We start from the raw sequence: 16,766 nt of genomic DNA on the forward strand, positions 1-16,766 counted from the left end.
GTCTTGACTGCTTCTTGTGTGCTTCTTTCTGCTTCCTGGTTGTCAGGAGGTGAGCGGCTCTGCTTCACCATGATGCTCTGCCTTACCACAGCCACAAAACCAAAATTCAGCCAACCAGGGGCTCAGCCCTAAAAAGCTGAGCCCAGAGAAACTTCTCCTCCCTTAAGCTGTTTGTATGTCAGTGAATAGTGGGCTAACACACTGGTGGATGGTGGCTTTGGTTCCTCTGGGAAGCAGGCCAGGCTGGTGTCATTTATCATCTGTCCTCATTTTGTGATTTTGACAGAAGCTCAAGAGGATGCAGAAGCGACCACTGTGATTTGATCTACAGACCTCCCAGCCTGCTCTGCTCACAATACTGACAAAACAGACAAGGAGGGCCCAGGGCTCAGGGCTCAGATTAGACACCTTTCTTTTTTTTTTTTTTTTGGTTTTATGCAAACATATCTCAGTTAGAAAAAAGATGGAAAAAGATGGAAAGGAAGGAGCTAATTCTCCGGCTCCCGAGACAAGTGGGCTCCAGTGAGTCTCAAGCATCATTGCTGGGAGGAAAGGCAGCCAGCCCCATCCTTGCTCCTCTTGGCTCACGTCTGTTGACCAGGGAAGGTGTGCTCGCCCTCTCCCTGTGGAACTTTCAATAAGTTCATGCTTCATGAAGGGTCATCTGGGTTCCTATGGAGGGGGAGCAGTGCTATTTTGTGGCAGGCCACACGTAAGAAGGGATCAGTCTTTCCACTAATCCGCTTCTATGGCATATCCAGGCTCCACTCTTGCCGTCATTCTGCCCTTACCCATTTCTTCTCAGGGATCCCTCCCTTACAACAGCCTCTGGGCCCTCTCTCTTCCATCTCCTCGGCAAGTCCTTCACCACTTGCCTGTTTCCCTTTGGCCTATTCTCCCAGCCCTCTACTCCGGTTTCTTTAGGATCCCTGGTTCCCACCTCTCGACGTTTCTGTCCTGGCCTCTGGCTCTGGCTCCGGCTCCGGCTGCGTCCAGGGCCCCGAGAGCCTCGAGACCCTCGAGAGCTGTTGGAACCCCTGGAAGAATTACTGCCAGCAGTAGAACAGGTGCTGGTACCCTGGCCATGGCTCAGGAAGCTCGGTCTGCCGTATGGGAGCCAGGTCTCTTCTGCGGTACAACCCAGAATTGCGGCTGGGCCCGTGGAGGGAAGCAGACTGTCAACTTCTGTCCACCGGCCACCCTGTGCATTCTCCCAACTCTGGGTAATGACTGAGGGGCAGGCGCTAGGCTCTGACAGGTTGAGAGCTAAGGAGAAGCAGAACCTAACACATGACCTTGACATGACAGGGGGTTCGGAAACATGTGAGGAACTAGATCACAGAGAACTTAGGGAAGTGGGGATACCACCCAGACCCCACTCTTTCCTCATCCTTGGTTTCAGTCCTGGAGAGAGTCTCTTGGGGACTCTGAGGACTTTGCTTAGAGCGTGTGAGATGCAAGAGCCAATGTCAATGTTGACCAGCTGCATTAACCCAGCTGAAGGTACCTCGGGACTGTGTGAGCTTCCAGTCCTCCCCACTGCCCCCACCCCCGCGCTAGCCTTACCATCTGGGTGGGGCCCGACGTGGTAAGGCACAGCCTGTACCACTCTCCTCTCGTGGCTGCGCTCTCGCTCTAGGGAAGACGTGCTGCCTGCTGCTCTCGGCCCCAAGGGCCAGCTGGTTTCTTCCTCTGGTGGTGGCAAGGGTGGTGGGGGCAAGTCTGGGGAGAAACCTGTTTTCAGCAGAATCTCCCGCTTCTACTAACACCAGCACACCTCCTACCCCATCGCTGACACTGGGAGGCAAGTAAATGACCCAAGGTCTGGTGCCACATACTCCACTCCTTCTGCTTTCCAGCCCATTCCCTCTACTGGCTGTCACCATCTCCCACATCCAGGGCTCCCCTCACCCCCAGGACTGTGCTCCCTTCTGTAAGGAAGAGCCTTGGCTTTCTTCCGGATTCGGGCACGGTGTCCATGGAGTGGGGGTGTCATCTCTCCAGTCACCTGGCGGGTTCTCCCTGTCGTGTTAGGAGACAAAAGAGGAGCCGGCATGGGAAGACATTGAGAAAGGGGGTTGAAGGGAAAGGGAAAACAAGCTTTGGTGTGTGGAGGGGGCACAGTGATCTGGGAGCAAACTGAGTGTCAACAGACTCACCTGGGGCACTGCTGGGTGGAGTAGGCACAGGGCTGCAGCTGAGGTGATAGGAGACTGTGGGGCCAGCAGGCAGGCCAGCAGGCAGGCCAGCAGGCCTCCCTTCGAGGCTACTCAGAGTGGGCTGCGATACACTGAGAGGAGAACTCGGCCCAGGGGGCGCCCTCCTGCAACAACATAAGGTCTCAGCATTTGTTCATCCCATAAAACCCCAGGGCTTGCTGCGTGCCAGGCACTGCGCTGCGTGCTCAGCCTGATACGCAATAGTCAAGGTGTGACCTGTCCGCCACAAGGCCCCATACTAGGGAAGCCCTAAGGACATCAAAACATCCATATGTGCATGCAATGCCTTGGATGTTTGCAGACCCACTCCAAGGAGAGACAGCCTGAAAGACGAGGGAGAGTTCTGTCAGACTTTGCCTTCCTCTCCACATCAGGCTCTCGCTTGAACACAGCTATGAGGCCTCTGTACCCTCTTCACCTAGCCACCCACCCACCCTCTCATCCATCCACTGAATATATATATATATATATATGTATATATATATATAGAGAGAGAGAGAGAGGATCTATAATATACAGGGAATTCTACACTGCCTTACCTGGGCATCTGGTGGAGATGGGGAATATCAGTAGGGGGTTGGGGAGGATCAGGAGGTGAAGGGGTAAGAGTGGCTGTGGACTGCTGCCCATAAGAAGAGGTAGGGGAGGGAGTTTCCCCTTGGGATGGCGCCACCAGGCATGCGCCACTGGAGTTGGACTCAATCAGGTGGTTTTTCTCAGGCACTGGTGGGCACCACTCTTCCGGATCTGAACTGGGGTAGAAAAGACAGATGGAAAGGGAAGGGCTGAGTAGCTTCACACTCCCCCTCCCCAGCCGGCCTCCAGTATCTTTGCCCACTGCCTGCTCTAGGACGTTCCAGGTTGGGCTTAGCTATAGGCAAGGGACATCTGCTGTTGGCGGTATCATTACCTGCCCTTCAGCTCCTCCTCAGGCCCATCTGGACAGCTCAGTTCACAGGAAGGGGGAGGTGGTGGCAAGGCTTCTGGCCAGCTCAAAGAGGGCATCTGTACAGGTTTGCCCGGAAGCTTCACCTTGCCTCCCCTGGCTCCTGAGGAGAGGAGATAAGGGCACACCAGGAGCATGCAGGAAAGAGCAAGAGATGAGGCAATATGTCAGAGGAAGGGACAGGTCAGATGCCACAGGATGGAGGATATTGTGGAGAGGGCTAAAATGGGGAGGTTGAGAATTGAGGTCATACCACTGTCCCCCTCGCTCCATTCGGGAGGAGCATACTGGCTCCAGGTGCTTGGGTCCCCAGAAGAATGTTGAGGGAACCCTCCATGGAAGGTCTGCAGCTCTTCCCCTACAGGGTCAATGGTGCTGTAGACAGGACCCTCGCCAGGGGCATTGGCACCCCGGGCGGTCTGAGCCAAATACAGTGAGATTCCTGCTTCTGAGGAGAAGAAAGAGGAAGGCCCAGGGAAGGAGGCAGACACACAAACGTAGGGACAAAGGATAATGGAAGGCAGGAGATTCCATGGGATCAGCTTTCTTCCCCCAACCCAAATCTGACACGTCCAATCAAGGCAAAGATGAACGTTCGATAGCTATTCTATGACTCTGTGTCCTGTGGGCCCAAGATCCATTCCCCAGTCCTCCAAGGACTAAGCAACATCAGGAAGACCTGGGTTCCTCAGATCCCTACAGTTTGCTCCAGGAGGCTGACAGAGCAAGAAGTGGGGGAGGGCTGGGTCTTGGGGGGATGGGGTAAGTGTGCCCTTAAGGGATTAGAGCTTCTCACCATTGTAGTATCTATCATCTGGGTCAGGATTGCTGGGGCAGCAGCCTCCCCGGGGTTCCTGAGTTGAGGGGCTTCGTGATGGATGGGGCCAGGAGTCTGCCAGCCATGGGTAGGCAGCAGGGCCAAGGCCCATGGGAGGCCTGAGGGGAGCAGGTGAATATTGGGAATGGGGAGCCAAAAGAGGCCAGCAGAGGGAAGACGGTGACAGGCTCAAGAGTCAAGGGACAGAAAGGATGGTTGGGGATAGGAACTAGGAGAGGCTGAACACGGGGAGGGGTCAGGCCTGGAGTGGAAGGGGCACTCTCTCTGGAGAAACAGTTATCATTAGAAGGGTCACAAGAATTACCTGGAACTGGCTCCAGAAAGGCCCTCTGAGTGTGGAAAGGACACTGGGGAAGATGAAGGGGGAAAGTGGTAAGAGAAAAGCTGGTCCTGGGGTTCCGAATCCTAGAGAGTAGAACTGCTTACCTGCAGGCGTGTAGGCAAAGGAGGCTTCCGAAAAGGAACCCGTAGGAAAAAAAAGAGGGAAATGAGGTGAGTGGTTAGGAGCCCCAGATGTTTGTCCTCTCCTTGGTCCTGGTCCCAAATCTATTCATGTCGCACATTGAAGCAATTTAATACTATTTTCTTGGAATGGAACTCAGTTATCTCTCTCTTTTTCCTTTTGAGACAGATCTTATGTAGCCCAAACTGTCCTGGAACACTACTTGAACTCCTGATCCTCCTGCCTCTGCCAACCCCGCTTCCCGGGTGCCACATCAGACTTCATGCTCACATGTTTTCCCTAAAGTTTTCACAAGTGATTCCTATATGTAGCCAAAACTGAAAATCTCTGACCTTGGAGGTTGTTGTCATCTCTTTTTTAAGAGATTGCTTTTATTAAGGAGTAGATCTTGGAGCTGGCCAGTCTAGCCATTAAGGGGTCTCTGGTCAGGCCCCGCCCACCTCCAACTCAAACTTTCTCGTTTACTGACGTTAAGTAGCAAAGCCTGTGCCCCAGTGTTAAACCTAACAAACTGGGGTTCTTTCCCCTCTGGCCCCTCCCTTTCAAACCTGCTCTCCCGCGCCTTTTTGCGCCCCCTACCCCAGGGCGTTGTGCTCCCTGTGGCCCCTCCTCTTGAGGCCCCGCCCTTCCTCGAGGCCCCTCCCACGCAGGCTGGGGTGCCCGGAGGCGTGGCTCTCACCGGTGTAGTGACTGAGCTCTTTGCGTTGCTTCTGGCGCCGGTAGAGGGCCGTGCAGAACCCGAGCAGCAGCGCCCCACAGGCCGCGCTGCTGCCAGCCAGGAAGGCGGGCTCCCTCAGCACCCTAGCCAGCCGTTCTGCCAACCCCTCGCTGATCTCGGGCCCGGGTTCTGCTTCCGGAGGAGATGCTGTGGGGGTCAGAAAGAGGAAAGGAGACGAGCCCGAAACCCAGAGGGTAGGAAGGCGTCATTCAGGACCTGTAAGCCCATCTACCCCAGTACCCCCCCCCAAATTATTTTTTATCACTTTTAATTTTTTTATTGTTTAATTTTACTTATTTATTTGGAGACAGGATCTCACTATGTATCCTTGACTGGCCTGGAGCTCGCTATGAAGACCAGGCTGGCCTCGAATTCACAGAGATCCACCTGTCTCTGCCTTTCAACTGTTGAATTTAAAGGGACACTCTGCCACTCTAGCCCCACCCCCACCCCACTCCGCAAGTTCTCTACCCCTGCTCTCCCGTGCCCACAACAGGACTCACGCAGCTGCACCAGCACTGGGGCACTGGCCACACCCACACCAGCGCTGGTAGCTGCTGCCACCAGGGTTCGATAGAGCAGGCCCGGTAGCAGTCCCTGGAACATCATGGAGCGTGCCCAGCCTGCTGCTGATCGATTGAGGTGGAAGCGACTTTCGTTACCCAGGCACCAGATCTAGGGAGACCCAGATATGAGTGTTATCAGGAGTTGGATTTAAGTTCCATGGAGAAACTTGAGGTTCCAGTTAGAGGAAACTCGGCCCTGGCTGGAGACAATGCTGGGAACCCTTTTCCTTTTTCCCAAACCCAAAGTCAGCCCTAGGCTCCCTCCATCATGATTTTAGGCCCCAAGTCTCACATCCTGCACCCACATCCTCAATTCCCATCCCTCTCACTCAATCTTCAGTCAAACCTTGTACCTGGTATTCAATGATGACCCCGTTTTGCTGGGAGGGAAGTGGAGGCTCCCAGGATACAGTGATACTGCTGTTGCCATTACCCCCCAAGGCCACAGCCACTCCCCGAGGGGGGCCACTGGGGGCTAGCCCAGGGTGGAGCATGGTAAGAAGAAGGACACAGACAATCATTGCAAGCTGCCCCCAGCTTCACTCTCCCTGCTCTTCCATGAGGGAACAGAGAGGCACCCTCCCTTCCCACCCAGATACCTGATGTTCGAGTCTTTGCCCCTCCCCCTCTTCTCCACATCACTATATACACCCTTCTGTTCATCACTCTGAAGCCCTCCTTACCCTCCTCAGGCATGCTGCTGGTCACGACAGGGCTTTCAGCCCCCAGCCCCTCCTGGCCTCGGACTTGCACTTTGATCTGGATCTGCATCCCTGGGGGGAGCCCTCTTAGCACCGTGCTTTGCTTGTGTGGGGTCTGTAAGTCCAGCACTGTCCAGCTTCCCTGGTCAAGGCCTGCAATTCTCCAAGACACACGGAAACCTTGCACCAGCTGAACTGGGCCATCCACCTATAGGAGACAGGACGAAGTGTGTCCCAGGGTCAGGGGAGGCCCTACTCCACTCCTGCCTTCCCCAACCACTAAGCTCCTGCACTCCCTCACCCCTTCTCAGATGTCTTCATGTCCCCCATCAAACTCCCTGTCTTTAACCACATGGCTATGCCATACTCACAGTCCAGGACACCTGCAGCGTTCCTGGCCCAAGGACGATGGGCTCCTGTGTTCGCACGGTCACTTCAGCTAGTCCTTGCTGGCCTCTCCATGGGTCCTCCACTGGCCTAGATAGACGGCTGTCTGCTGACCAAAGAGCCCAGTCAGCAGGGGACACCAGACCCAAGTACTATGGCTGTGTTTACAGTCTATCTCTGCCTGGCTCACAGACTGTATCCCTCATTTCAATGCAGCATAGCACGGTGAGGTCACGGGAATCTTACAGAGATAATCTGTAATGGGAATGGCTTTTTCTGTGCATTCTGTTTTCAGCTTTCTTTCTTTCTTATTTTTTGAGCCAGGGTTTCTCTGTCTAATAGTCCTAGATGTCCTGGGACTCACTCTGTAGACCAGGCTAGCCTTGAATTCATAGAGATCCACCTGCCTCTGCCTCCCAAGTGCTGGAATGAAAAGCATGCATGCGCCACCACCCCCAGCTCAACTCCCTGTTTCTAATATGCACTTGATTCTCCCAAGTCCTTTTTAGTCTTAACAGTCTTTAGTGCTACATATGGCTAAGAGGCTCAACGGTGAGAGAGCTACTAAGATGAATGACTAGCACACTCCTTCATCTTTCCCTCTTGTCTTTCTTGGGCCCTCTATGATAGAGCAACATGACTTCCTGTTGTAGTCTGGGCCATCAGTATAGACCTGGTATATCAAAAGGGAATCCTGTGTAAGGCCACCATTCTGTGGTTTGGCTGGGGGGGGGGGTACTCTTTGATGTTACTCATGTCATGCCCACACCCATAAGGCCTTTGGCCTTACCCTGGGTTTGGACAGGCTCAGAGACAGGGCTGGGTTCACTGAGGCCCCAGGCTCCCACAGCTCGCACTAGGAACAGGTAGATGGTGTTGGGTTGCAGACCACTGACGGTATGTGTTTCCAGCTGCACCCCATCTGCCACTGTCCGCCATGTGTTGCCAGCTGCTTGGCTACAACAGGAATGAAATGACAGCACTGTCTAAGCCAGGAACCCCCAACTTGTCCACTTGATCTCACTCATCCTCCATGGAACCCCACTACCTTGGGAGAGGGAACTAGAGAATCATTCTCCCGAGATAGCAAAGACCCTAAGGACATAGGATTCCCTCTTTTTAAGTCTTGAGATTTGCATTCAAAATTGTCTCCATGGGCCTGAAGAGAAGGCTCAGTTGGTAAAGTGCCCACAGAGTAAGCATGAAGACCTGAGTTCGGATCCCATGCATCCACGTAAAACCCAGGTGTGATAACACGCATCTGTAATGTTAGCATATGTTGGGGGAGGAGGACAGAGATAGGCAGATCTCCAGAGACGACTGATCAACCTGTTTAACCAAGTAGTGGTCCCCAAGTTCAGAGAAAGACTTTGTCTCACAGACTTTGGGGGAGGTCACTTGACACTATGCTGTAACCTCTATGTGCACGAATGTGCATGTACGCTTGCAAACATACATACACAGACACATAAAACTGTCTTCATACCTGAAGGCCTCTATCACATAAGAGGTAGCTGTGGCCCCAGACTGTGGATTGGGCTTCCAGGTCAAAGTGATGCTGTTTTTGGTTACCTCTGTGACTACTGGCTGAGAGGGAGGCCCTGGAGGGTTACTGGGTTCTGTTGTAGGACGTGGTGATGCTCCCCAATCTTCTGCAGTGATAAATTATCATTAGCTAGACAGAGGGGGGAAGGGAGTGTAACCTGCCTCCTTCCTAGAGAAGCTGTGGCGCTCTGATGGTGGTAATGGTTATGAGCTATCATAGTGTATTGACCCAGACTCACATCCATCCATCCTCATCCCCACCAACGTGGTTATGACATTTGGAAGATATTGACTTGGGAGACATTGACTATTTTTTTTAAAGCAAATTTGGAGAAAGCTGCGGGCAAGTCTGGAGACTGATGGATGAACTTACCTCGCTTCCTAAGCCAGCTATTCCATGTGGCCTCCCCTATGGAACTCTTGGCCACGCAGCTGTAGAAACCCATGTCCATCTCCTGTAGGAGAAGGTAGAGTGCTGGCCCACTGGGAGTGGAACAAGGTAAGATGAAGGGATGGAGAGGCAGGTTACAGAAGGAAGAGGAAGATGCTGGATACTTTAGGAAGTCTGAGAGAGCAGAGAGGTAGAAATGGATTAGGTGCCTAGTTGGTACTTAGTAGAGTTGGAATGTGGACCAGATAGCTGTTCTTGGTTACGAGGGCCCTAGGGGTGACACTCACCTGTACACTGGCGATGTATAGAGTGCCGTTGTCCATTAAGTTGAACTGGGAGTCTTCCCTCTGCAGCCACCTCTCATCTTTCTTCCATTGGACACTGGGCTGAGGGTTTCCGGTCACTCTGCAAGGCAGCCACACAGAAGAGCCAAGTACCAGCGTCAGGTTGGCTGGCCCCTGGAGGATGATGGGAGGCAGCCCATCCATGGAAGCTGAGAGAGGAAGAACTTGGGTCACGAAGTTTTTTTTTTTTGTTGTTGTTGTTTTTGTTTTGTTTTTTTGTCTTTCTGCCTTATCTGTTTCATCACCTTATCCTTCCCTCCTTGTAACTCAAGAGGACTTTAGTAATCATTTCTAGTCTCTGCTAGGACCCTTCTGCTGCTAGTCTCCAAACATCAAGGACATCCCTCAGGAACATGTCAGTTTCCTTTTAGACACATGGATCATCATCCAAGAGAAACAGATCTCTTTAAACAATGTCTTTACAGACCGTCGGTCCACCCCTTTCTCCATGGATACATACCTCCTCTTATCTCTAACATGGCCTTGGCCAGGATGCTACCAGCCACACTGACAGCCTGGCACACATAGTAGCCAGCATCCCCCATCTGTACTTCAGTGATGTTGAGCTGGCCTCTTGGAGAGACTGAGAGGCGTCCCATGGGCGTCAGTGATTGGCTAGGGAAAAGCAGAACCTGGGACAGAGCAAGGAAGTAAGATAAGGAAAGGGCTGCTGGGAGAGCCCTGCTTCTGCTGAGAAAAGCCCTCAGGTTTTAGTGTGCACTCTGCCTCCGCCATTGGCCTGACCCTGGCCAATCTGGTTAGGCCAACTCACAAGAATGATGGGCATTTATTAGAAGATCTTGGGTTCCATGTCCCAGCTCTGTGACTTACTGGTTAAGAAACTCTAAGGAACTAAGACCTGAGATAAGGCAGGAGAATCACAAGTTAGAGACCAGCCTTAACTCTGAAAACAAACCACTTGGGGACTGGGGAGATGACTCAGTGGGTAAGAGCACTGGCTGCTCTTCTAGAGGACCGGGATTCAGTTTTCAGCACCTGCATGGTAGCTCACAACTGTCTGTAACTCTAGTTCTAGGGGATATGTTACATAGGGAACACGGTACCTTCACACAGACAAACATGCAGGCAAAACACCAATCTACATAAAATACATCTTGAAAAATAAAATTTAAAAAATGAACCAACAACAACAACTAAAATAGAACTTCTGGGTCCTTATGTCTTTATGGGACCCAGTTTCCCCAAATCTGACTCTCAAAGCTTAGGGTTCAAACTTAGTAGGCTAAAATGAAGGAATCTTATGCGAGTTTTATAAAACACTGTGATAAATGTTAAATGTTTCCCGGCTTCACATTTTACTTCAGATGGACACATGGAAAGGACAAACAGACTAGGCAGAGGCTCTGACTAACCTCCTCCTGATGAGTCCAAGAATAAGAATATAGAAATGTAGGTTCCAGAAATAAGAGTGTAGAAATAAAGAAATATAAAGTTGTAAGCCTAGGAGAATGAGAGCAGACTGTCAGCAGCTTTCTTGGCAGCTTAAGGATTAACTATTAACAGTGGGTTACTTTGCTTTACAACCCATAGTTCTGTCTGCAAGGCTGAATCAGCCCTCTGCAAACTGAGAGTCTCTCTGCAAACCGAGAGTCTCTCTGCAAACCGAGAGTCAGCTTTTAGATACCCTCCCACCCTAGCGACTCACAGCCAGCAACTGGCAGTATCAGGCGAGTGTAGAGCTTTGATAAACACCCTCAGAAAGTGCCAAGGAGAAACAATGGGCTAAATACAAACACTAGTTTAACTGAAAAACCCTGTTAAGGAAAGTTGTAAAAAAAAAAAAAGCAATTCATATCTGAGTTTTGTCTTGAATTATAAAAACTCTTTAGTTCATGCCTAATGCTTGCTTCTTACTATAAAAAGGGGAGTTCGGAAACAGCCCATTGCCACAGCTACAGAAGCCCAATTTCTGGCTGTAGTCTCAGCTAGCTGATAAGCTTTTTGTGCCCATGAAGATTTTTTTTTTCCTGGAATAAAGTTGCTCCTGGTTTATGAGACTTTGGTGGTCTGTTCCCCATCTTTGCGCGGCCCGTGAACCCAATGAACACTCCTACTCCATCCACCTGCCACCACCGTTCTCATCCCCATGAGGACCTAATTAAAATGCAGCCATCACAAGAACTGGAGATGTTGAAAAGCGGTGGCCATTGATTTGGAACAAAAATTCTGTCGCTTTCCTTTAGTGTGGGGATAATCAGTTTTACTATTCAGACCCTGTGTCATATCATCTCTTCCCTTAGAGAAAATCACTTGGGCTGTAACTTCCGTTCTTTCCGGTAGTGTGATCTGGATTTGTTCACTAGGTAGACAGGAGATGGCTGTGAGCTCCCCCTGCTGGAAGGAGCTATAAGTAGAGCAATAGACAGAGCACTTAATCTATCCTAAACAGCTTTAATTCCTTCAATACTTGGTTTCCAGAGCAGTTTTCATGTTTAAAACCCAAGGCCTAGTGGGGAGGGGAAACCTGGCTGGATTTCTACACTCAAGACAGCATTGACCAGCACATAGATTCGCTCAGAAATTGCCACTCAGGTCAGCTCTGCATCCTCTAACACCGTTGTGTTGTCATTGGACTTCCCAAGAGTCCAAATGCCCTGGGCCTTTTTATCTCCATCGTTTTATTTCCTCCTCCAACTAACCTGCAAGAGTTTCTGAGAGAGGAAGCTTAGACAGGAGTTTACAGAAAGTCAAGGGATAAAAAGATCCAGAGAGAGAGAGAGAGAGAAAATTGGTTAGAACTTTGGAGAGGGTTACCTACTTGGCTCCCTTCCTTCTGCCAGAAAATGGCAGGTGGGGGGTTTCCTTTGGTCTCACATCGGAAAGACACATTTTCTCCAGGGGCTACTATCTGGTCCTGGGGCTGAATCACAAACTGGGGTGGGACTGGGAGGGAGAGAAAGAAAAAGGAGCAGGGACTCGGTGGTACCAAGTCCCAAACCGGCTTGGTAGAGCAGGCGTTCACCGTCTCCCTCCCTCCAGAAGTCTCAAGTGATTCTCCTGCCCTTTTTCTCCATTCTCCCTCAACACCCCCCATATTGCCCCTGCAAGCTGTCCCAGGAGGACCCCTCACCGTGAACACTGAGAGAGCCAGATGCCTCCACGCGGCCCACACTGTTCTCTGCCACACAGGTGTAAGTCCCCTCGTCTTCGGCACTCACTCGGCCAATCCAAAGGCTGTGGTCACTCCGGATCTCATACCTGTTCCACCCCCCACCCCAAGCCGGGTTGGCCACAGCTACAAACCCCTTCTCTCTCCCTCAGGACAAACACCGGGGTCAAGGAAGGCAAGACAGGACTCAAGGGGTACACAAGATAATACCCTCTATGTGGACTAAGTTCGGGCAGGGACCGCTAGTTCTGGGTAATATATTTCTCTGTGCCAGGGCCAAGTAGGATCTGGGGCTCCTTGGGTCCCCCCGCTGTCATAAGGAAGGGGCTTCTCACCTGCCAGTGGGCAGTTCACCATCATCCTTGCGCCAGCGGAGGCTGGGCTGGGGATCTCCCTGCACCTCACACAGGAAATTCACAGGGGCATCGACCAGGACGACCTGGTTTACTGGTTTACGCAGAAATGAGGGGCGCTCTACAGAGTGGGAACCATCGAACTGTCAGGGGTTCTGCACAGCTACTTGTTTCCTGGGCTCCCCACTCCCCCTACGTCTGAAGTGCCCAGTGCCTACCCAGTACCACAAGTTCAGCTGTCCCACTCTCTCGCTCTCCAGCCATGTTGGAGGCCACACACATGTACATCCCAGCATCACTCTTGAACGTGTGTGACATCATCAGCTTGCCTCCACGTATCTGGAGAATACAAGGGTAGCGTCGGTCCTTTACAGCCATGAAAATGTGTGTGTATGTGTGTCTACATGTGTGTATATGATTTATTTGATTCCCATAATAAGCCGCTGAAGAAAACTAATGAGGCTAACTCATGTGTCAGATATGGATTCTCTGGGGCCTTGTGGCCTTCTCTCTCCTCTTGTTTTAGTGGGGTGGGAGAGGGTTGAGACTGTGTAGTCCTGGCTGTCTTGGAACTCCCTTCACAGGAGTTCTCGAACTCAGAGATCTGCCTGCCTCTGCCTCCCCAGAGCTGGGATTAGAGGCGTGTGCAACCTTGCCTAATTCTCTCCACTTGTCTTACCTTAGTTCCACCCTGTCTTCCATTGGACAATACCAAGACATTCTTCCCAGGTCTCAAGACCCTTAAACTCAAGACTTTCTCCATTAAGACATGTCCCAGACTCATGCATCGGTATGTACACACACACACACACACACACACACACACACACACACACACACTCACGGTGATCCTTCCTTCCTCTTCCTTAAGTTTTGCATTGCCCTTCTTCCAAGTCACCAAAGGCTCTGGGTGGCCCTTAGGGGGCACACATTCCATTACTGCGGGCTCCCCCACTGCCACCACCACGTTCCCAGGCGATTGCCGGAAATCATCACGGAGGACTGCAAAAAGAGAAGGAGCCGTACAGAGAAAGGTCAGAAGAATAAACAGGGTGGTGTGATGTGACTGGATGCTAACAGGAAGGACTGTCTCGGAGCAGAACGGGACACAGTCGACTTGGAGTTCTGAAATGCCAAGTCAATCCCACTTCCTCCTCCATGGTCAGAGTTTGGCCTTAGAGACCAAAGGTCTCTGTTTTTGGAAGATGTTGAGTGGGCTGAAGGGCCCTCGAGGCCGACTCTTTGTAGGCCTTCCGACCTGCCCCAGACTCTAGAAGCATTAGCTGACCGGACTCTCTCACCAGCTACTTCCAACGAGGCATTTCTGCTAGCGGCTGCTCCCAGGTAGTTGCGAGCCACACAGGTGTAGACACCCTCGTCAGGCCGAGAGCGGCGCCCGTGCACGATGCGGGGAAAGAAGAGGGCGCCGCTGGGCAGCAGCAGGCGGTGAGCGCGGGGATCCTCCCGGGCCGTGGCGACGCGCGCTCCGTTCTTGTACCACTCGATGTTGGGTCTAGGCCGGCCTTCAGCGCGACAGGGCAGCGTGGCCGGCTCGCCCCTGGAAACCAGCAGATCTGGCGGCTGCTCCACGATGCGTGGCATGGCATCCTCCGGCCCAACTCTTGACCCTGGAGAAGGCAAGGCAATTGGGGGAAAAGACAGGGGCTCTGGAGGGTAACAGAACCCTCTGGCTCGCTCATCTCCCACGCTCCTCTGCTAGAGTGCCATCCGCATCCGCTTCCCTGCCTCTCCCCCCTCACAGCCCGCGTCCCTGAGTCTTAGCCTGGGACTGAAATGCCCTCAGATAGGTCTCCTTTAGACGCCGGCCTCCTTTCCTGACAAGTCTAAGTGGGATGACCGAGCCATGGCTTGGTGAGGAGCCTGTGCAGTTTGGTTTTCATTCACATTTATGGTTCACATATAAGCCTTGCTCAGCGAGCAACCATGCATGTTGTACCATAGCAGACACTGCTTTAACCTCCGGGCGATCCCCGGCCCCATAGGTGAAATGGATAAGGCGGATTGTCCGGCTCCTTCATCTAAGGAAAGGTTTATTAAGGGCTGGAGGTAAGACTACAAAGGGTTCTTAATTTGAATGCCATGAGGCCCTAAATCATCTCGTTTTTATTTACGGGGATACTGTGACGTCACAGAAATTTAACGTGGTGGAAGTGAAAATACGAGTGGGGCGGCTTTTCCTGAAAGGCACAGTTTAAAAAACAGGAAAGAAATGCCCGTCCCTCCTCGCTCTCTTGGATCAGTTTATCTGTCGATACCATTCCTGCCTCCCTCTTGACCGACAGACCTCCGTTCCTAACCTAGTTCATCTTCTACCTCAGTTTAGAATCTAAGTGTCATCTCCACCCCAATGTCCCCACTCCCATGCCCCCACTTGTGTCCCCATCCTCACTCCCGCCTACACAGGATTGTTAAACACCCGGCACTAAGCTCTCAGTCCGACTTTTGGAAATGATTTTAACCCGGTTCTGCCAGTAGGGGGCGCTGCAGTCTTGCACACACTGCTGTCCTTAAATAACCAGAGACTGCTGGGCGCATCTGTTCTGCGCCTCTCTCTCGCCCCCACCCCGCCTACCCTGTTCCAGGATCCTTAGGGACCTCTTGGTTCCTAGCCCAGTGGGGGATTAGCTTTCGTTTCCTGCCCTTCCTTTTAAGAGTTCTGGTGTAGAGCAAGCTGGGTCATGACGGTTGCAGGCTTTGTACCAATAGAGCTGATTTGACTGCTTGGGGTAAAATCAGTTTCTCTCCTACACATGGAAGAGAATAATTTTCTCAGTCCTCTGCCTTCCAGACGGAATCTCTGCTGCTCACGCGTCTCTCTTCTCCGTCCCATCCCAGTCCTGATTTGGAAACACTCCATTTGGTCTAGAGCCCAGGTTTTGACTTTGCAATCCTGTGAGCTGAAATCTCAGATTCTGACGCTTTCAGAGGTAAAAATTTGAACAAATTACTTAACTTCCGCCCAGTGGTGTCCCGTGCTTGGGGAGTGGAGGCATTTGGATAAGGAGTTCAAAGGCTGACTAGGTTACATGGCTAGTCTGGGGCTCAAAAAATAAAAACACCTAAGCATCTCTGAATTTCACTTCTCTTCTTCTTCTTCTTCTTCTTCTTCTTCTTCTTCTTCTTCTTCTTCTTCTTATTCTTATTCTTATTCTTATTCTTATTCTTATTCTTATTCTTCTCTCTCTCTCTCTCTCTCTCTCTCTCTACTTCTCTTCCCTCCTTCCTTCCTTTCTTTTTTAAAAGTGGTTTTTCGAGACAGGGTTTCTCAGTAGCTATGAAGCTAATCCTGGAATTTGCTCTGTAGACCAGGCTGGCCTCAGACTTACAGAGATCCACCTGCCTCTGTTTCCCGAGTGCTGAGATTAAAGGCGTGCGCGACCACCGCCCGACGAATTTCACCTCTTTACCTGTAATGTGGGAGTCTGAAACCCACGAAGGATGCAAAGCACACCAGTAAGTATGATACGTTTACTGTACATCAATAAGTATGACCAGTTTACCATTTTCGAATACCAGCTCCTCCCTATCACTTTAATATGGCTCCTACAGTCTCTACCTGAATGCGACCCTAGGCTGTAGCATTTACCCCGCCTCGCCCCGGCTTCACACATCCCTCGTGTACATGTAGGTCCGCTGCTGCCAAAAGTTTGCTTTTGTGATCACTGAGATATTCTTCACTCTCCATGACTGTGTTTTCCTAGAGGCTATCAACAACATTTTACCTGCATTTCTCACTGGCTTTTCAAGCTTAAGTGGATGCTGATGCAGAGCTCTGAGTGGAACTTGACTCTGGGACGGCAGTGAAAATAACTCTGCATGACTGCTTGGGACTCAAAGGTGACGAGACTGGGGAATCCCAGCCTAATCCCTACCCTCTTCAAATTCCTTCCCTACATACCACACCCTTCTGGTCCATCCTGTCCCCCTAATTCCTACAGACGCAGCTGCGGACTCCTTTTCCCTGGAATTTCTTCCTTGTCATTCCTGGTCTCCAGAGATGCCTCGACAGCCGCGTAATGAATAGCTAATGACCATGCAAATAGGACTCTGGGGCTCCTCCCCCGCACCTGAGTACTGTGGGGGGGGGAGGAGAGCGAGGGAGAGAGGGAGAGAGGGAGAGAGGGAGAGAGAGAGAGAGAGAGAG

General features: G+C 51.6%; 1 protein-coding gene across 1 annotated transcript in view; it reads right to left on the reverse strand.

Moving 5' to 3' along the window:
* Positions 1–373: 373 nt before the first annotated feature.
* The window catches only part of Robo3 (roundabout guidance receptor 3), a 17,649-nt gene continuing 1,256 nt past the window's right edge, over positions 374–16,766 (reverse strand). The window contains exons 2-28 of the mRNA XM_013346193.2: positions 13,903–14,229; positions 13,446–13,603; positions 12,820–12,940; positions 12,584–12,722; positions 12,210–12,337; positions 11,898–12,022; positions 9,579–9,750; positions 9,062–9,267; positions 8,757–8,838; positions 8,325–8,490; positions 7,629–7,795; positions 6,823–6,944; positions 6,434–6,659; positions 6,104–6,225; positions 5,688–5,859; positions 5,146–5,331; positions 4,430–4,453; positions 4,308–4,350; positions 3,962–4,101; positions 3,419–3,613; positions 3,130–3,268; positions 2,759–2,971; positions 2,160–2,323; positions 1,912–2,022; positions 1,567–1,722; positions 941–1,152; positions 374–672 (exon numbers count right to left, since the gene is read on the reverse strand). Coding sequence (XP_013201647.1) covers positions 661–672; positions 941–1,152; positions 1,567–1,722; positions 1,912–2,022; positions 2,160–2,323; positions 2,759–2,971; positions 3,130–3,268; positions 3,419–3,613; positions 3,962–4,101; positions 4,308–4,350; positions 4,430–4,453; positions 5,146–5,331; positions 5,688–5,859; positions 6,104–6,225; positions 6,434–6,659; positions 6,823–6,944; positions 7,629–7,795; positions 8,325–8,490; positions 8,757–8,838; positions 9,062–9,267; positions 9,579–9,750; positions 11,898–12,022; positions 12,210–12,337; positions 12,584–12,722; positions 12,820–12,940; positions 13,446–13,603; positions 13,903–14,229 — 4,028 coding nt within the window. The 3' untranslated portion in view covers positions 374–660. The remainder of the gene's footprint in view (positions 673–940; positions 1,153–1,566; positions 1,723–1,911; positions 2,023–2,159; positions 2,324–2,758; positions 2,972–3,129; positions 3,269–3,418; positions 3,614–3,961; positions 4,102–4,307; positions 4,351–4,429; positions 4,454–5,145; positions 5,332–5,687; positions 5,860–6,103; positions 6,226–6,433; positions 6,660–6,822; positions 6,945–7,628; positions 7,796–8,324; positions 8,491–8,756; positions 8,839–9,061; positions 9,268–9,578; positions 9,751–11,897; positions 12,023–12,209; positions 12,338–12,583; positions 12,723–12,819; positions 12,941–13,445; positions 13,604–13,902; positions 14,230–16,766) is intronic.

The sequence above is a fragment of the Microtus ochrogaster genome, chromosome 5 (assembly GCF_000317375.1).
Source record: "Microtus ochrogaster isolate Prairie Vole_2 chromosome 5, MicOch1.0, whole genome shotgun sequence".
NCBI classification, from domain to species: Eukaryota; Metazoa; Chordata; class Mammalia; order Rodentia; family Cricetidae; genus Microtus; species Microtus ochrogaster.